This window comes from Peromyscus californicus, unplaced genomic scaffold (genome assembly GCF_007827085.1).
Source record: "Peromyscus californicus insignis strain IS unplaced genomic scaffold, ASM782708v3 Scaffold_6__1_contigs__length_162567912, whole genome shotgun sequence".
NCBI lineage: Eukaryota > Metazoa > Chordata > Mammalia > Rodentia > Cricetidae > Peromyscus > Peromyscus californicus.
Window position 1 is genome coordinate 52,455,482 of NW_026294584.1, and position 20,575 is coordinate 52,476,056.

The following is a 20,575-nucleotide window of genomic DNA, read 5'->3' on the forward strand; positions in this document are numbered from 1 at the left end:
CATTTCCCTAAATTGTTACATTGTTACTTCTAAAATTCGACTGTATTTTTCTTTAAATATAGTCTCACTCTGTAACCCAGGCTGGCCTGGAACTTGAAGCAATCCACCTGTTTCAGCTGATCTCCCCTGGTGCTGGGATTACAAGTAAGACCCACCATTTCACTTCTATAGAGATAGTTAACAGTTCGTTCCAACCCAAATACAGTAAGCCTTTAAAGGTATCTTGTGCTGGGCATGGTGAAGCAGTACTATAATACCAGTGCTTGGGAGACTGGGGCAGATGGACTGCCACTGAGCCAGCCTGGGCTATTAGACAGCAGACCCTATCTCAATAAGTAAATAAATAAGCAAATAGATATTTTTTAAACGAAAATGTTCTGTATTAGTAACCCTTTGATCAAAGGCCAGAGCACAATGGAAAAGGGAGGCTGGTAGAGGAGAAACCATAACAACAGTACCAACCACCCCACCCACCCACCCCCACCCCCGGCATGGTCTTTCCCACCCTCCCATCAGGCTTTCTGAAACCCCGGAGAGAGTTAACTAGTCCCATGTCCTTATAGACGCCTGGCTGGCTCTATGCCTCTCAAGAAGCAAGCATTCCCCTCACAGGCTATCTGCTTCGAAAAGACAAGGGTCCATGCCCACCATGTCCCAGAGCAGCTTTACCACCATTTCCCTCTGGAATTCTCTGATTGCCAGCGCTGGCCTCCACACTGGGCAGCTCCTGTTCACAGGCCCTTCCTTCCCCTTTGCGTTCGGGCATTCAAGCAGCCAACCGGAAGAGGTAAGCACCCCCTTAAGCCCCTCTGCAGTCCTCCATCTTCTTCACTTATCCTTTCCCTGTGTCCCCGAGAAACTTCACTCCAAGGGCGAACTCGGGCTGTCACCAGCTCCCACCCTTGCCTTCCAGAGTGCTTTGCCTTCCAGAGTGCTTGCCGTGGCTACTTCAAGCCCCAACACTCACTTCACTCAAACCACGTTCCTCCCCTTTACCCACACTTCCTTACCAGATTACAGGCCATCTCCCCAGTGAGTCTTTTCTTCTCCCAGGCCTGGCCCACTTCCTTCCCTGTATCCTCACAGCTGAGCTCTGTCAGAGAAAAATCACACGAGCCACCGGCTGACTTCAGATTCAAACCACAAACCTCAAAGGGGCAAGCAGCACTGTCTGGCAAGGCTCCCACACTTCCCTAACAACCCCGCCTTCTCAGCCTCCGAGACAGCGCTTTCTCCCTTCCCTTTCTAAACTCCCAGGATCTTTCTCTGCTCTGTCACCCAGTCCTGTGGCTTTAGACCAATGCCTCTCTGTTAGGCCACTAACCCTGACACTCCAGGGTCCCAACTGACTACATGGTATCTCTCCACAGATCTAAAATGGGATCTATTTCCTCCAGATCTATTCCTCACTTCAGAAATAACACTGCCATCCCTCCTGTGGACAAAGTAAACAGGATTAATTCTCCTTTTTCCCCTTTCTCTTGAGCTTCCACACCCAGCTCCTTACTAAATGCAGTCCTTTTTACCTCCAAATACACCCCAATTACTCCCCTGCCACCACCCTGAGACAATCTACCTTCATCTACCACCTGCCAACTCTAACAGGATTTTGCTCCCTCTACTTCACAGCACCCCCAAATGATTCTTCACACACTACATTTTATAACATCAATCCCACCACCAGGCAGGGTGGCACACACATGTGTAAACAGCACTTAGGAGGCTGAGGCAGGACTACTGTTGATTCTGAGGTCAGCCTTAGCTATGTAGACTCTGTCCCCAAAACTCATAAATCAAGGCTACGATTATGTTGCTACGAATAATGTAGGCTACCATTATGTTGCAAGGATAAGATATACAAGGCCCCAGGTTCATCTGTAGCCCCATTTAAAAAAAAAAAAAAAGTGGATGAATCAACTTCTGCTCATGACCTTTTGATGGCTTTCCAAAAGACAGATAAAAACAACAACAAAGTCTTTGCAGAACCCTCCCAGCCTTAGTTCCCTGTAAGAAAAGAGCATGATCAAGGGGTAGGGAACAGCTGGGGCTGGTCTGGTCTGCCTGCATAGATGACTGAGCTGGAATGCTGGAAAGTTGTTGTATTTTACTTTCCAATTGGTAATAGATGAGCAAGGCAGATACGTTAGCTTGCCCATCACTGAGACAAATACCTGACGCAAAAGACTTAAGAGAAGGATTTACGTTGGCTCACAGCTTCAGAGGCCTCACTCCATACTCGGTTCAACTGACTCTGGGCCGATGGCAGAACATCAAGGCGAAAGGGCATGGCAAGGGGGAAATGCTCACCTCACAGCAGCTAAGGGATCGAAGGGCAAAGTCAAGACAAACCCTTCAAAGCAGACGCCCATGGCAAGGGGGAAATGCTCACCTCACAGCAGCTAAGGGATCGAAGGGCAAAGTCAAGACAAACCCTTCAAAGCAGGCGCCCATGGCAAGGGGGAAATGCTCACCTCACAGCAGCTAAGGAAGCGAAGGGCAAAGTCAAGACAAACCCTTCAAAGCAGGCGCCCATGATCCACTTCCACCAAGACTGGCCTCCGGGCAGCCTACTGAATCCATCAGGAGTTTAGCCGGTGATGAAGTCAGCATCCTACCGATGCAATCACACTCGATGGCAACGCCCCCTGCTGATCACAACCGCCTGGTGATCACAAGCGCCTGCTGATCACAACGTCAACAAATGCTTTGCAGGAAGATACCTCGAATCCAAAGCACACAGCAGAACATTGAAAGATCTAAAAGGGTAGATAGTAATAGCAAAACTCTCACCCCCATCCCCTTCTCCAAACACCCTATCTGATTAGTTCCTCTCCTGTTCCTGCAGATTCTGCATCTCTGCATTCACCCCAAGCAGAGCCCCTTTAGACAAACATACTTCTAAGCACATACACACACAATTCAGTACCTTTTCTTCCTCACCAGCAGAAGCAATCTATTTTCCCAGCACCTACCCACCTGCTGCTTCTAAGCATGTACAGTTCCCATTATGTGAACAAATCTCTATCTGTTTTACCAGTCCCCCACTGGGAGGTTGAAGGGCTTCCAGTTCTCTACCAGGCCACAATCTACTCTTTGTCGTCCCCCCCCCCCCCCCCCCCCCCCGGCCTCCTCCCCTCCTCCCCCCTCTCCACCCCCTCGTCCCTGTCCCTAACCTTACCCCCATCTCCAGTCCCTGAACCCACCAAGCCATCTCCTTTGGGCCTTTGTGCTTTTCTCTTGGTTCTTTACAAAAGCTTGCTCCTCCCTCTTTTTGGCTCATTACTCAGATGTCACCTCCCCAGAGGCTACTCTGACCACTCATCAAAAATACTTGGGGCCAGGTGTGGTGGTAAACACCTTTAATCCCAGCAATCGGGATGCAGAGGTGAGCAGATCTCTGTGTGTCTGAGGTCAGCCTAGTCTACAAAGCAAGTTAGTTCCAGGCCTGTCAGGGCTTCACAGTGAGACCCTATCTTTAGAGGACAAAAAAAAAAAGTCCCCTCAAAAAGAACAAACAGGATACTGCAGCACACTGCCCCAGCTATGAGGGAGGTGGAAGTAAGATTGCTTGAGAACCCAGAGGTTCAAGGTCAGCATCATAACAAGACTTCATTTCAAAACAATAGACACACTGGGCATGGAGATAAAGCCAACATGGAAGGTGCAATTTCAAGGGTGGTCTGGACTACAAAGTGCAGTAACAGATGACAGCCTGGGCGACACTCAGATCCTGCCTCAAAACAAAAATAAAATAGAGCTAGATATGGCTCAGTGGCAGAGCACTTGCCTAGCATATGAAAGGCCCCGAGTTCAAGTCCCTGTACCAATAAATAAATAAAAAGGTTTCTATTCCCATTTCTACTTCTTTAATGATTTACAAGTTTATTGTTCATTTATAAACTCCATTTAAAAAAAAAAAAAAGGTGTCTTTCTCTGTCCTAAGTCCACAGCTGTATCCCCAGGACCTCCCAGAGCACTTAGACCAATTTTAAAAAAGAAAATACTTTGCCAATTATTCTCTCTCTCTCTCTCTCTCTTTTTTTTTTTTTTTTTTTGAGACAGGGTTTCTCTGTGTAGTCCTGGCTGTCCTGGAACTCTCTGTGTAGACAGAGACCAGGCTGGCCTTGAGCTCACTGAGATTCGCCTGCCTCTGCCTCCCAAATTAAAGGCTTATGCCACCCTCGCCCAGCACCCTGATAGGGTCTTTGCATATATAATCATAGCTCTCCAGGTAGTTTTAAGATGAGAAACATGTATCAGAAAGTAATCTCTCTTGAGGAACAAAATAAACATTCAAATCCAGACCTAACTAGACTCCATATTATATTGTGTAAGTGGAAAGTTAAGAGAAAACATCCCAGGCTTCGTAAAACATAATTAGAATTACCACAGCTTAAACTCACTGGTATGTAGTTGAGGATGAGAAAAGTCCAACTTATAAACAAATGTGATTTCCTTTAAACCCTCAAACATACAGAACTGGCAATCATCTGACCCTTCAAGGATTTAGTTCTTATGTGTGCAAAGTAAAATGATTATATGTACTCAAAGTACTGGTGGGGTGAAAAACCCGAGATGGATCGTTGAGTTTGGCGATTTCACAGTACTGTGCATGCCAACACTCAGCACTTACAAAGTATCTTTCTGACCTCTCCTCTATCTAGAAGCTATTTACCGGTACCATCTCTTCTCTTTTCAAAAACTCAAGCCTACCCAGGTATGTACTCCTATAATCCCAGCAGAAAGATCCCAAAGTTGAGGCCAGACTGGATTACAAACAGGCAATCCCTTGTCTCAAAAACAGGCAGAGTGCACATTGATTTGAGAACCTTACTTAAAAGCAGGGTCTAGTTCAGTGGTAGATTGCTTGACCAGCACACACCCATCTGACATGGTAGTACACACTAGCAACCCTAGCACTTGTTAGGAAGATCATAAGTTCAAGGTCATCTTCAGTTACACAGGGAGATGGAGGTGACCTGGACTACATGACATCTGTCAAAACAAACAAACAAACAAACAAACACACACACACACAGCAAATCTAGTAATCCTTTTTTCTTTTTGTTTTCTGAGACAGGGTTTCTCTGTGTAGCTTTGGAGCCTGTCCTGGAACTCACTCTGTAGACCAGGCTGGCCTTGAACTCACAGAGATCCACCTGCCTCTGCCTCCCGAGTGCTGGGATTAAAGGCACCGCCCGGCTCCTTTTTTCTTAAAACTGACTCATTATCACAGATGTTTAAGGACCTAGCTATCTGTTTCATGGTCCCTAAAACCACATCCTAGGTTCCTACGATCACATATTTTCTATTTTTGGACACATCAATCAAAGACAACTGCTTTCTCCTCCCTCCTCCAGACAAAGCACTAACCATGCCAATGGTCACTGCAATGACATGCCATCTCACTGATGAACAGGCACCCATCCAGAACCTTAGACAACGAACACTGATCTTGCTCCTGAAAGCAGAGTGCGACCACACATTGCTCTGACACGAAAAGTCCAAGTTCATTTAGTTTACTTCTTTGAGGCTCAATTTCCTCACTTAAGGTTTAAATGAAACGATTTACTGGGTTTTCAGGGCCGAGTCTGTCATACAGGAAACATCTGGCAAATGGCGGAGAAATAATCTAACCTCAAAGAAGTGAAGGCGCTCTTTTCATCGGCGATGATTCCGTAAACACAGAAACGTGTGTGAAGATAGCAAGCAATGGTTGAAGAGGCCAGCAACTACGAGTCTGGTTTGGCTCGCCCTGGCATCTGCTCCCTCTAAACGTTTCAGTAAGTTAGCACGACATCGCCTAACATATTTCAGGAAACATTAAAACTAAGTGGACACATCTCCACTGTCCCTATCAAAATTAAGGACAGGCCACATTCTGCAAATAAGAAGAGCCAAAGAATGACGAATAAGTAACAGCCGAATTCCTCAACTGAGTTCTGGTAGTTACTGGAAAACAAAAGCCTAGTTTCTCCACGAAGTCCGTTCTTCCTCTCTGACCTCGGTGCATCCTACCCAAAAGCCTCCCACCCTATCTAAAACGTGGCCCTCCTCTTGCTAAACCATGAGCCCTCTTCTTGGATTTCATTTTTCTTCAGATCAATGTCCCATGATCCAAGGCCAAAGGACCGGTGGTCCGAGGGGTACAAGTCCCCCTCGGCCGGGGCGTCCACATGGGCTGGGCTGGCCACTTTCGCTCTCGGGTGTCCTCCTCCCCCTGCGGTGCACACAGCCTCAGGACGGCACAGCGGCGGCGGCGGCGGCATCGGGAGCTCCGGTGGGGTCCGGTGGGGTCCAGCGGCTAGCCGTGCCCGCGCCGCCACACCCACCAGCTGCCCGCGCCTCCCGCGCCCGAAGTCCCCGCGCACCCAGCCGGGCCAGGGCCCTAAGCACCCAGATGCACGCAGGCTCGCACCTGAGACCCGCCGAAGTACCGGCTCCGCTAGACTCCGCTGCCCGCCGCCCCCGCCGCCACCTCACCCAGCGCGATGTGGCCAGAGCTTCCGGACGCTCACGTGACCGAGCACACAGGGGCATGCCGGGAGCTGTAGTCCGCCAGTGCCGCTTCACCTGCGAGGTGCGGAGTCGGCCGATTGGGTTTAACTGGACTCCTGCCGGCAGGGAGGATGGCCAGAAATGTCAGCTGAAAAGGGCAATGAGTGAGCGATCTAATTTGAGAAGAACTGGTAGGCTAACCATTTTTTCCAAAGGAGGTTTTATTCTGCCTTAGATTTTTGTTTAATTAAATGCAGTTGTCCATATAGGTAGGAACATTTACCTGTCAGTATTCGCATACACCCTGTCAACACACCACCAAAATAAACCATGCATATTAAGATTCCCAGCAGCAGGGCTGGAGAGATGATTAAATAAATAAATCAGTCCATTTTTAAAATGAGTCTGGAGAGATGGCTCAGCAGTTGAGAGCACTGGCTGCTCTTCCAGGAGACTCAGGTTTGGTTCCCAGCACCCACATGGTGGCTCACAACCACTCCAGCTCCAGATGACCCGTCGCCCTCAACTGGCCTCCATGAGCACTGCACACACATGGCAAACACTCACGCATAGATAAACACATAAATAAAAACAGAAAGGGGGCCAGGCTGTGGTGGCGCACACCTTTAATCCCAGCACTCGGAAGGCAGAGGCAGGTGGATCTCTGTGAGTTCAAAGCCAGCCTGGTCTACAAAGTGAGTTCCAGGACAGTCAAGGCTACACAGAGAAACCCTGTCTTGAAAAACCAAAAAAAAAAAAAAAAAAAAAAGAAAAGAAAGAAAGGAAGAAGAGGAGAAAGATGCCACTGCCATCACCAAATCTCCTTTTGCAGGTTGTCCAAGACCAGATAATAAGAAGAGCGCTTCCTTATACTTTAAACACTCAGAGCAGGAATCCCAAAATCATGATAAACAAAACAGGCATCTAAGCATGCTCCAGAAACACCTCCATGTGGTCTACTGTGTCAGACGTTTGGCTCACTCGGGTTCGTGGAAGAAACAAGGTCACTCTATGAACTCAGCCCCTGGAGAACTGACTGACTGTAACTTTGCAGAGGCTTTTTTATTGTTACACAGTTTACACCCTAGCAAGTCAACTTCCACATACCAAAACCTCTTATCTCAAGCTCCCCAAAAAGACAAATGCCAAAGCAATTCCTAGTTACAGGACAGCTCAGTTTCTGAGTCCTCCCACAACCAAGTTTTGCATAGGCTTTGAACCTTTCAGGAACTCTCATACAAGATTTACATACTTCAAACCGAAGGTCTCGGACACAAAAGGTAGCAGTCACAAAAGGTAGCTCCAGGCCCAGGTGCTAACACTCTGGGAGTCAAACCAGCTGCCAAGCTCTGCAGGAACTCCTGCCACAGTGGTCAAACATGGCAAATGTTGTTTTCTGGGGCACTCCTGAACCAGGTTCATTTCACAGTTACTCTTATGGCATTGGTGAAGTTGGTCAAACTTCCTTTGACTTGCACACCAACTTTTAGTCAAGACTTACTAAAAGCCTGAAGGCTTCTGGTTAGGAAAACTGAAGCCACAGTAACAAGATCCCCCAGCAGAGGAGAGGTAGAAGCAAGGAGCTAAAGTGGCCTTAGGGTCACCCAAACCCCAACACAGAGAGAGACATCAGAATGTTTGTACAGCTCAGGGTGCACAGGAAAAGGACAATGAGGGGATGAAGAGCTGGCTGCTCTTCCAGAGGACCTGAGTTCAATCCCAGCACCTACATGGTACCTCATAACTGTCTATAACTCCAGGGGATTTAATGTCCTCTCCTGACCTCCTCCAGCACCAGACACGCACATGGTGCACAGACGTATGTGCAAGGAAAACACCTTACACAGTAAAATAAAATAAATTAAAATAAATAAACAAATTAAAAAAGAAGGGAGACTCAGGTAAGGGAGGGAACATATCCATCTAGGTTGCCAATGGAAGTGCCTCCGTTACAAACAGGTAGGCGAAAAGCAAAACGAGTGAGTGGACTTCCAAATTGTACGCATTTCGGTTTTTTCTTTCGTGGATTTAAAAATGAAATAGAGGGGTTGGGGATTTAGCTCAGTGGTAGAGCGCTTGCCTAGCAAGTGCAAGGCCCTGCATTCGGTCTTCAGCTCCAAACAAATAAATAAATAATAAATAAAGTAGAAAGGGAGATGAGATGCTGGGGTCCAGTGGTTAAGAGCAATTGCTGTTCTTCTATAGGACCCAAGTTCAGTTCCCAGCACCCATATCAGGCAGCTCACAACCTGCCATAACTCTAGTTCTGAGGGATCCTATGCCTTTTTCTGGTCTCCTCAGGTACACGTACACACACACACACACACACACACACACACACACACACACACGCACACACAACTCATTCACATAAATAAAAAATTTAAATTAATTAATTAAAAAAATCAAAATGAGGTGGAAAGGCATCCAGCAGGCTATTTTAACACTCCATTTCCACCTCCAGGTGCTCTCCCAGTGTGCAATGTGGGCTGGGTCTGAGTCAACTGACTTTGTTTTTAACAATAATCATTACCAAAAGCAAGAAAGAAACATTTGCAGCTCTCCTCAATGACAGCGACTTTGCAGGGCCTTGTTTCCTGCCCCAGCCCACGCATTTGTGGCAGATCTTGACCTATATCCAGTTTCCAAGTCACACATGTTAGAGTGACTCTCAAAACCAGAGGCAGCAGCAGCAGCCTTCGACAGTGTCCCAGCTTTGAGTGACCTTGCTTCAAAGAGATACTCCTGAAAGTCCTTGTGTGGGTGCAATTTGGGGTAAGATGAGTCTCAACTTAGAGGTTATTTGAAGGCATCAGAGACACAGTGCTCTTAAACAGGGGACAATCGTCTCATGTGTCAGGGCTCCATGACATGAATGCTGGGGACTGAACTCAAGTCGTCGGGAAGAGCAGCAAGTTCTTATCCACTGATCCATCTCTCCAGCTTGAAGATTTAGTTCTTACAATAGGCTCTGAGAAGTGCTTAACTGATGCAGTCTAGAACTGATAGACTCTTTGGGTGGAAATAGGGGAAAAAATCATCTCAGATCTTTGCTCCTATTGACAGCATCGAGGACTAATCAATTCTAAGTTTTCTCACTCTTAAAAATTAGTCTCAGGGGCTGGAGAGATGGCTCAGAGGTTAAGAGCACTGACTGCTCTTCCAGAGGTCCTGAGTTCAATTCCCAGCAACCACATGGTGGCTCACAACCATCTGTAATGAGATCTGGTGCCCTCTTCTGGCCTGCAGGCACACATGCTGTATACCTAATAAATAAATAAATCTTTAAAAAAAAATTAGTCTCTGCCGTGTGGTAGACCTTTTGAGACACACACACACACACACACACACACACACACCCCTGTATGCAGGAAGGCATCTTTATTTTATTTATTGTTTTAGGCAAGTATTCTATCATGAATCTAAATCCCCAACTGCTCTATGTTCTTTTAATTCAGGGGCTTTTCGTTTGTTTGGTTTGGAGATTTTTTTTTTTACATTTATTTATTTTTCCTGTGTGCATGTGTTTGTGCATGTACGTGTAGTCAGAGAACAACTTAGTTGGGTCCTGGGGATTGAGCTCCGGCCTTCAAGCTTGGCAGCAGGCACCTTTACCCACTGAGACATCTTATGGGCCCTTGATTTACTTTTTTAAGCTACTTGAGCACCTCCTTTCTTCCAGTGACTTCTCAAAACAAGTCACTCAAGACCCAGATCAATGTCCTTCTTTAAGTCGATGTCATCTCAGTTAATACCCAACCAAAAAAAAAAAACAAGCAAGCGTATCAGGCAGGATGTAGGATGAAGGATGCAGAGCGGAAAACGGAACAGGGCAGCTTAACAGGTGTCAGTTGAGCGAAAGGTAGTTCCTCTCTGGGCTTTCTCCTGATCGGACCAATTCTGGCACGTAAACCAGCTGTGTACGCTAGACCCGGCACTAGCCGGCACCTCACCTAGGGCTTCAGGCTCCTTGCAGGTGGGAGGGATTGCCCTTCTTTCCCTTTCGCTTTCTCGGGCCACCAAACCCGACGCCAGGGACCGGAACTACAGTTCCCACCTTGCAGCAAGGCAGGAGGAAGAAGGGCACCGAGGGCTGCGAAGGAAACCAGGAGAAAAAGCAAACACTACCTGCTCGCTAGCCAGCAAGGTGAGAGCGGGGACAGGTAAGCAACAGGTGGACCCAGCAGGTGGAGGCTGCGGGGATGTGGAACGGTGTTGTCTGGGAGGACTCTGCCGGTTTCTCCTTGCAGGGCTTGTATTTTAACTTGAAGGGGGGCTTTTGTGAAAGCCAGGGCCCTTTGAGGGGAAAGAAGAGAATGGAGACTTGGAAACAAGGTTTCAGCTCCAGTTACCATGGTAAGATGCCGGAAGTAGAATGGCTTTCTTTAGTTGAAAAGACGCAGAAGAGTAAAATAGTGGTTTGATTGTATCTCTGCGGGATCATCTCTCCATGTGTGATCTCAGGGGCACCCAGAGGGCCCAAACCGTCACTGGCCTCTTTAAAGTCTTTGGTTTCTACCAAAGTATAGGCTAGATATTTGTGTGCATTTTTATTTGTCTGCCAAAATAGATGGGAGCATTTATATGCATTTTTATTTGTCTGTCAATATAGGCATGGGCTTTTCTTTTCTTTTCTTTTTTTTTTTTTCTTTTTGGTTTTTCAAGACAGGGTTTCTCTGTGTAGCTTTGCGCCTTTCCTGGAGCTCGCTCTGTAGACCAGGCTGGCTTCGAACTCACAGAGATCCACCTGCCCTTTTTTTTGGTTTTTTGAGACAGGGTTTCTCTGTGTGGTTTTGGTGCCTGTCCCGGAACTCGCTCTGTAGACCAGACTGACCTCGAAATCTCAGAGATCCACCTGGCTCTGCCTCCCAGTGCTGGGATTAAAGGTGTGCACCACCACTGCCTGGCTTGGCATGGGCTTTTCTATGGCATCAGAAAACCAAAGAATGAGAAGTGAGGGTGTCTTATGACAGGAACAGTTTACTGAACCTCAAATTCAATCACCAAAGTATATTGGGGATTTTGGTCTCATGAGATATTTGGTAAGGAGACCTAACAAAATGTGTGAGTGATGGTTTAAGTGCCGAAGTACCTGCCCTTTCTGGAATATGCTTGCTGCTTGAAATATCTGCTGAGCTATCATGTGGACTAGGAATTAAACATGTTGTTACAGAGCAAGGGGAGCTCTGAGAATGGCAAATAGGAATCCGAGACAGGCCTCAGCTCCTGGAATGTAGAGCTGCCCCAGTGCACAGTTGTTTTCAGGAGAAATCGAGCTCCTTGAGACTGAAGATATTTAAGCACAGGTGAGTACCGAACAGAGCTGCTGAAAGTGGGAATGTAGATGCAGGTGATTGATGTACTTATTGGCTGATGGTTCTCAAACCTCATCAGATTCACCTGGGGACATGTGCCTCTGTTTTAATTTTTATCTGTGTGTGTTCGTATGTGTACATATCATGTGGCAGCCGGAGGTCAACCTCATGTATCGTCCTTAGTCCCATCCACTTTGATTTTGGAAACAGGACTTATCATTTGCCTGAAGTTCAGAGTGCACGAGGCTGGCTGACCAGTGAGCCCCAGGGATCCTTTGTATCCACCTCCCCAGAGACAGGGCTACAAGCACATGGCACTGACTTTTTTTATGTAAACACTCATAAAATATAAATTTTTTTTTTTGTTTTTGTTTTTGTTTTTGTTTTTCGAGACAGGGTTTCTCTGTGTAGCTTTGCGCCTTTCCTGGATCTCACTCTGTAGACCAGGCTGGCCTCGAACTCACAGAGATCCGCCTGGCTCTGCCTCCCGAGTGCTGGGATTAAAGGCGTGCGCCACCACCGCCCGGCCAAAATATAAAATTTTTAATGTATTTATTTTTATATTATGTGTATGGATGATTCGTTTGTATATATGTCCATGCTCTGCATGCATGCAGTGCCCATAGAGGCCAGAAGACAGCATTGGACCCCTGAAACTGGAGTTTCAGATGTTGTGAGGCATCATGTGGGTGCTAGGAACCAAACCTGGGTCCTCTGAAAGAGCAACCAATGCTCTTAACTACTACTGAGTCATCTCTTCAGCCCCATAAATTACTATAGATAGATAGATAGATAGATAGATAGATAGATAGATAGATAGATAGATGTATTGATCTGAGGTAGGTTCTAAGAATATATATTTTTAATTATCTCCTCCAGCTAATTCTGATAATCACTAAGTTTGGCAAGTACCAACATTAGAAACCTTTAAGCTGCCAGGCAGTAGTACCGGCACTTGGGAGGCAGAGGCAGGTGGATCTCTGTGAATTTGAGGCCAGCCTGGTCTACAGAGTGAGTTCCAGGACAGGTTCCAAAGCTACACAGAGAAACCCCGTCTCAAAAAAGCGAAACAAAACAAAACAAACAAACAAACAAACAAAACCCTCTAAACTATTTTCTTTTCCATGCTAGAATTTCCCATGGAGCTCTCTCCCCAACCCACCCATCCACCAAGTTTCACTATGCAGCTATCCTAAAGCTTGCTATGTAGACCAGGCTGGCCTTGAACTCATAGAGATCCACCTACCTCTGCTTCCTGAGTGCTGGGATTAAAGTTGTGTGCCACCACACCTGGCCCTGCCATATCTTTCTAACTAAAGTTTTTAAAAATATCCTCAAAATTCTAATTTTCTGTTTGAGAAAAATGGAACGCTACCCAGAATAAAAAGGCTACGTGAGTGCTGGCAAGATGGCCCCAAGGTGAAAAGCACTAAGTTCAATTCCCAACATCTACTTCAAGCTCACAACTGCCTGTCACTCCAGTGCCAGGGCACCCAAGACCTCTGGCCTCTTCAGGCACAGCACACTTGTGTACTCTTCCTTAAGATGGCTTCCCAGTCCAATTTTGTCAGTTGTCATGAGTTGACTGGGCAGCTAGGCTTCTAGTGGCTGGGGGCATGTTTTCCACCTGACTGAAGGCCAGGGAGTTACTCATGCCAGGTAGGCATTACCTTCACCATTCTGCTCTTTGGGCACCTCATCTTCAGGAATGGGATTTCCTCGGGTCTCTGATTCGGCAAAGTTGACTACACTCTGTTCCCATCAAAGAATGGCCTTATCTGTGTGAGGGCTTTTCTGAAGCTGTGTCCACATACACCTGGGGTGGGGGCTTATGGGGCAACTCTCTACGCCTCAACAGTCATTGGCATCCTTCACTACCCCAGCTTGTCTTCTACCGGAGCCCAGTGCAGGAGCCTGGTAGGCGCTCACCAGAGAAAACTGAACGCCACCTTTCCTCCCTAGGTCTGTTCTAGGAAGCCAGAGCCATGCAGTTCTCCAGCTCAGCCAGAGCAGCAGATGAGAACGTGGACTATTTGTTCAAGGTCATCCTCATCGGAGATTCCAATGTGGGGAAGACGTGTGTGGTGCAGCATTTCAAATCTGGAGTCTACATCGAGTCCCAGCAGAATACCATTGGGGTGGACTTCACGGTGCGCTCCCTCGAGATAGACGGCAAGAAAGTGAAGGTCAGAGGAGTATTAGGGGTAGCTCCATTGTTTGAGTCAGAGCCCCCGTTTTAAGTAAGGTATAAACACGGAAGCCATAAAAGAGGTATTGCTACACCTACCTAAAGGTCATAATTTCTACAAACCAAAAATATGATAAACAGTCAAAAGAGAAATGACAGACTGGAAATATTTGCAATATGAAGAAAGACTAGCTTCTTTGATATGAAAGGAATTTTCATAAATGTCTAAGAAAAACACCAGCAACTGTGTGATGGTACATATTTATAATCCCAGCATAAGATTAAGGCAAGAAGATTGAGGCCACCTGGGTCACATATTGAGTGCCAAACCAGGCTGAGCTACTACATAGTAAGGACCCTCAAAAATAGAGAGTTAAATGAGGTAGTGCATGCTTTTAATCCTCAAATATGGAAGGCAGAAGCAATTGGATCTTTGTGAGTTCAAGGCTAGCCAGAGCTATATAGTGAGACCCTGTCTCAAAAATAAACAGACAAAAGACCAGTGACCAAATATAAAAAGTGGCCACAGACCAGAAAAAACTTACTTCACAAATTTTGTAAGAACAAAGTCAGACCCAGCATGATAGCTTGCCACCAAGTCTCATCACCCGATTCCCTTCCCTGGGCCTTAGTAGGAAGGACTCTGCCCTGACCTACACACGTGTAGAGGGCAAGAGGTCCTTGCCTACACAGATAAGCACCGGAGAATCTAGGAAAAGTCAGGCTCAGTCTTATCTCTTCAGGGAAAGAGATGTTCCCTCTCTTCCTCCTGGGAAAAAAATGTAGTTTGCAAACTGGTGATCTTTTGCTATCTGTAGAGTCAGGCATCACCCAGATACCCCAGAATTTATATTTTGTTTATCCCAGACTTTCCCCCTAAATCTTGAGCATTGCTTCTAAGTCTATTAAACCCATCCTTTATGAGAGATGCTACTTGTACTTGATTAAACAGCCTAAGTGAATTTTTTTTTTCCCACAAGACAGCGTTCCTCTTTGTAGCCTTTGCTGTCCTGGAACTCTCTGTAGACCAGGCTGGCCTTGAGCTCAGAGATTCGCCTGTCTCTGCCTCCCAAGAGGTGGGGTTAAAGGTGTGCTCCACCACTGCCTGGCAAGTTCTCTGTTATCTTAGGCCAGGCCAATCCTGACTCCCACAGGCGTTATGTTTACCTCAGTCATTCTTCTTAGACCCTAAATCTTGAGCACTGTTTGTAAGTCAACAGAGCCCATCTTTATGGAAGAAGCCATTTGTACTTCATAAAAAGCCTCATGTAAACATGTCTTAAGCTTTGTTGTACACAAAGGACTGAGTTAATTGTCCACAGAAAACATTCTTCCAAAATTGTGCTGTGCTTAAATAACGGCTAAAATAAACAGCCTGGTGTCAGACTCCGGAAGTTTGGCCCAGCACTGGCTAACTAAGTCAGGCTGAACCGAGCTTCATTTGTACCTCCCTTACCTGGATCATTTCCCGGCTGACTGTGATGCTTGCAGGCACCCACACATACTTGTGTATCATGGTGCATGCGCGTGCATTTGCGCGTGCAAACACACACACACACACACACACACACACACACACACACACACACACACACCATAAATAAAATGTAATGAAAAAGAACTCAGGTATAGATTTATATGTAGACCCCCACTGTTACTCTCAAAGAACTGTAAGTAGTGGGACATACTGTCACATCCCTGTAATCCTGGCACTGAAAGGACTGAGTCAGGGAGATCACAAGTATGCACCTGGCCTGGGCTACATAGACATTGCCTCAAAATAAATAAATAAATACTAAGAAGATATTGAGATCATTGGGAAAGTTTGAATATGGTGTAGATAATTAGATGACTGCAGGGAGTTGTTGGTACTGTGATTATGTAAATGAGTGTTTATTTGTAACCTGGAGTAGTGGTAAGTCCAGAATTCAAAATGTAGAGGCAGGAGGATGACCACAAACTTACAGCCAGCACCTTTGCCTGCTTCATGAGTTCCAGGCCATCCAGGGTTACCTCATGAGACCCTGTCTCAAAAAAAACTAAAAAGAAAATATCTACTGTATCTATGTGCTGATGTACAGCCAGCTGCAAACAAGAATACCTTGTTCGCTGGGCGGTGGTGGCGCACGCCTTTAATCCTAGCACTCGGGAGGCAGAGGCAGGAGGATCTCTGTGAGTTCGAGGCCAGCCTGGTCTCCAAAGCGAGTTCCAGGAAAGGTGCAAAGCTACACAAAGAAACCCTGTCTCAAAAAAAACAAACAAACAAAAAAAAAGAATACCGTGTCTGTATGCTGATGTAAGTCCAGCTGCAAACAAGAATACCGTGTCTGTGTGCTGATGTAAGTCCAGCTGTTAACAAGAACACCGTGTCTGTGTGCTGATGTACGGCCAGCTGAAGAGAATGACTATCAAAGAGCAACACAGGGGGATCCTGAAGGAGGAAATCTTGATAATTATTGAATCGCAGTGATTAAAGACTCATTTTTCTATTCTCTCCTGTTCGGTGACATGTTAGCAATTTTTCTCTAACGGATAAAAGGGGACAGGGGCTGGCGAGGCTCAGCAGGTAAAGGCCCTTGCCACCAAGCCTGACGACCCGAGACTGTCTTCTGACCTCCACACATGCACCATGGCATGTGTATGGCCCCTGAGCCTCAGACATATATTTTTTTCTGATACTCGGAATTGTGACCAGGACGTTGTACATGTTAAGCAAAATCCTCTTGCCTGGGCCTTATGAGTAGCTGTGATTACCAGGCCAGGCTAAAAGATCAGTTTTTACATAAACAGCATGAGCACATGCCAGTGAGCAGTGCCAGTCATAGAGACTCATGCCTATGATCTCAGCACTTGGGAGGTGGAAGCAGGCAGATCAAGAGTTTCAGGCCAACCTCAGCTACATACTGAGCTCAAGGCCACTGGGCCATGTGAGACTTTATCTTAAAAACAAAAACAAAGTTTATACACAGGGATAGAGAGATCACTCAGTGGTTAACAGCACGTGCTGCTCTCAAAAAGGACCCAGGTTTGATTCCCAACACCCACATAGTAGTTCATAACAATGCATTCCAGCCTTGAGGTGGCTTGCGCCTTTAATTCCAGCACTCGGGGAGGTAGAGGCAGGTGTACCTCTGTGTGTTTCAGGACATCCAGGCTACACAGAGAAACCGTCTCAAAAAAACAAAAACAAAAAACAATCCATTCCACTTTATAACCTCTAGTTCAGGGGTATCTGATGACCTCTTCTGACCTCTGTAGACACCAGGCACACGCCTCTAACTCACGGAGATCCACCTGCCTCTGCTCCCTAAATGCTGGGATTAAAGGTGTGCACCACCACCACCCGGCTTTGTTCTTTTAAAAAGTATATTTATTTGCTGTGTGTGCCTGTGTGGGCATGCCTGCCACTGTGTGTGTGTGACAGCTGGAGGCAAACCTGCCAGAGCTGGCTCTTTCCCGCCATCATATGGGTCCCAGGGATTGAACTCAGGTCATCAGGCTTGGCAGCAGCACCTTTACCCACTGAGCCATCTTGCCAGCCCACAGGAAACGATTTGTAGATTTGTAAGATGACTTAGATGAAGGGATGTCCGTGTTGCTCTAGCTCCTGTCATCTCTTCGGTCCCGCAGATGCAGGTGTGGGACACTGCGGGCCAGGAGCGCTTCCGTACCATCACCCAAAGCTACTACCGAAGTGCCCATGCAGCTATCATCGCCTATGACCTCACGCGGCGGTCCACATTCGAGTCTGTCCCTCACTGGATTCATGAGATAGAGAAATATGGAGCAGCTAACCTGGTCATCATGCTGATCGGTAGGGCATTTTCCCAGCAGTTAGCATTTCTTGACCGGCCTCTGCCCATGCTCAACTTGCTTTCCTCAGTAGTGGACTATGAAATCCTAAAAGGTTGGGAGTGTGGCCACTGTAGCCAGCAGAATAATGATCCCTGGGAGGCAAAAGGCAGTTGAGTTCGACAGGACTAAGTAGCTGGTGTTGGTTCAGACTTCAGAAGTCTGACCCCAAGTAGTTTGTTTTAGGCATATTTAAGCACAGCACAATTTGGTAAAAACTTTCCTGGTGATAACTAACTCAATCCCACGTGCACAACAAAGCATAAAGTAAACTAAATAGAGATTGGACTGAGTACAGGCTGGGCGGTGGTGGCGCACACCTTTAATCCCAGCACTCAGGAGGCAGAGGCAGGCGGATCTCAGTGAGTTCGAGACCAGCCTGGTCTACACAGTGCCCCAGGACAGCCAGGGCTGTTACACAAAGAAACCCTGTCTCGGGAGCCACTCAGATGAATGTGACCGGCCAATGAATGACTACTTATGGGTGTGCCAACTCCTAAGTGAAACCTTTAAAAACCAACTAAAAGATTCACTGGAAATTGGTCATGTGACCCTAGGTCTCTGGATGATGAGGCAGGTAACTGGAGAGTTCAGGGGGGGCCTGGGGAGGTGGTTCAGTTAATGACGCGCTTGCCGTAAAAACATGAGTTCAGATCCTCAGCTCCCAGGTCAAAGTCAGGTGCTGCAGCACACATGGATCTAGAAACAGGGAGATCCATCAAGTTCATTGGCCAGCCAGTCTATCTGAATCAGTGAGGTCAAAGTTCACTGAGATCTTATCTCAAGAAAAAAAAAAGTTTGGGAGGCAACTTCTTGTGGTAGGTTATGCTGATGTCTGCCTTCTAAGGTTCTTAGGCATGTGGAATTTCTCTTAAGGTGTCAATCAAAGGGCTGGCCATGGCAGTGAGGGACAACTATTTCAGAATTGAGAAGTCGTCAGCTTCTGGTACGTTTGGTGTTCTATGAGAGCATCAGCAAGGCCTGGGCCACCACCTATGGGCTGTGACTATGTAACCAGGTTCAGGCTAGCCTGGACTACATGAGAACCTGTCTCAAAGAACACAGAGGGGGTGAGCAAGATGGCTGAGTGATAAAGGCACTTGCCACCAAACCTTAAGACTTGGGTTCAATCCCCAAGAGAAATAACTCTTGAAAGCTGTCCTCTGACCTCCACATACGCTGTGGTATATGAGTGCGCCACACTCCCAACACAGCAAATAAATGTAATCTTTTTGTCTTTTTCTTCTTCTTTTTTTTTTTTCCCAGTTTTTTTGAGACAAGGTTTCTCTGTGTAGCCCTGGCCAACCTGGAACTCACTCTATAGACCAGGCTGGCCTGGAACTCAAAAATTATCCTGCCTCTACCTCCTGAGTGCTGGGATTAAAGGCACGCACCACCACCACCTGGCTATAAATGTAATTTTTTTTCCAGACAGGGTTTCTCTGTGTAGCTTTTTGTGCCTATAAATGTAATTTTTAAAAAATTTCAAAAGTACAAAGACAGGCCAGCTGGTGGCGTATACCTTTAATCCCAGCACTCAGGAGGCAGAGGTGGGTGGATCTCTGTGAGTTCGAGGCCAGCCTGGTCTAAACAGTGAGTTCCAGGACAGGCTCTAAAGCCTCAAAAACCAAAACCAAACCAAACAAAACAAACAAACAAAAAAGTACAAAGACAGCGGGCGGAGAAGGGACAGGGTGAGGGAGGGAGAGAGTTTGATAAAGACAGGTTTTATTACTGTTATATTTACACATCTTCCATCTGCAGGAAACAAATCGGACCTGTGGGAGAAGCGGCATGTCCTGTTTGAGGATGCCTGCACACTGGCTGAGAAGTATGGCCTCCTGGCTGTCTTGGAGACATCTGCCAAGGAGTCCAGGAACATAGATGAAGTCTTCGTGCTCATGGCGAAGGAGTTAATTGCCCGCAACAGCCTGCACCTGTACGGGGAGCCCATCCAGCAAGGTCTCTCCCAGGATTCCAGCCCAGTATTTGTGGCCCAGGGCCCCAGCGAGAACACCCGCTGTACTTGCTGAATATGTGTGGGAGGCTGGCGTCTCCAGGTAGCATTGCAGACAGAGCCTTCCTCCTGGCAGACTCTGAGGAAAGGGGACGCCACTGTCCTCACGGACTCCTAGGGAAATAAGGACTCAGGCCCTGGGGGAAAAGGGTTGGGATGGACTTTCCCTGTCCTGGTTTCTGTCTCCCAACACCCCAAATGTTTTATAGTGGAGTCTGCTTCTCTGTTGTACAAAGACAGCCGTGAAAGGAAGGAGAGAGCAGCAACATGCAGAGAGGATATTGGAACGTTCTAGATCTGGAAACAGCCCAGGACAGGGTGGGGGAAGGCCTATCATGAAAAGTCAGACTGCTTCCTGACAGTCACAGCCCGGTCTTCTTCCCGGGGAGCAAGAGCTGTTGGCTCAAGGCCAGAAATGCCATCTTGCCAAATGGTCAGGAACCAGGAGGCAGATGGAACTGGCTCCACCCCGTCTATGTGTTTGACCATGGAGGGGTGTGTGTGTGTGTGTGTGTGTGGAAGAGATGCTTACCATGAGTTCCTGAAACATTAAATTATCTACTACACAGAAGTCAGTGCTGCATTGAAATTAAATTGTCTCCAGACAGTGGTGGTGCACGCCTTTAATCCCAGCACTCAGGAGGCAGAGGTAAGTGGCTCTCTATGAGTTCGAGGCCAGCCTGGTCTACAGAGAGAGTTCCAGGA

General features: G+C 46.9%; 2 protein-coding genes across 6 annotated transcripts in view; one reads left to right on the forward strand and one right to left on the reverse strand.

Moving 5' to 3' along the window:
• Nucleotides 1–6,510, reverse strand: part of Slc37a3 (solute carrier family 37 member 3) — a 40,953-nt gene extending 34,443 nt beyond the window's left edge. Inside the window, exon 1 of one of the 5 annotated variants that reach the window (XM_052720096.1) lies at nt 6,419–6,510. The gene's annotated coding sequence lies outside the window, so the exon portion shown is untranslated. Of the gene's footprint in view, nt 1–1,010; nt 1,083–5,373; nt 5,602–5,637; nt 6,391–6,418 lie in introns of those variants that run through there. The other 4 variants (XM_052720098.1, XM_052720097.1, XM_052720099.1 and 1 more) reach the window with 4 other exon arrangements.
• A 7,269-nt stretch (nt 6,511–13,779) lies between these two features.
• Nucleotides 13,780–20,397, forward strand: Rab19 (RAB19, member RAS oncogene family). Its single transcript, XM_052721218.1, has 3 exons — nt 13,780–13,999; nt 17,632–17,815; nt 19,618–20,397. Exons 1-3 carry the CDS (start codon nt 13,799–13,801, stop codon nt 19,884–19,886), a joined length of 654 nt encoding a protein of 217 aa, XP_052577178.1. The 5' UTR covers nt 13,780–13,798; the 3' UTR covers nt 19,887–20,397.
• Nucleotides 20,398–20,575: the final 178 nt, after the last annotated feature.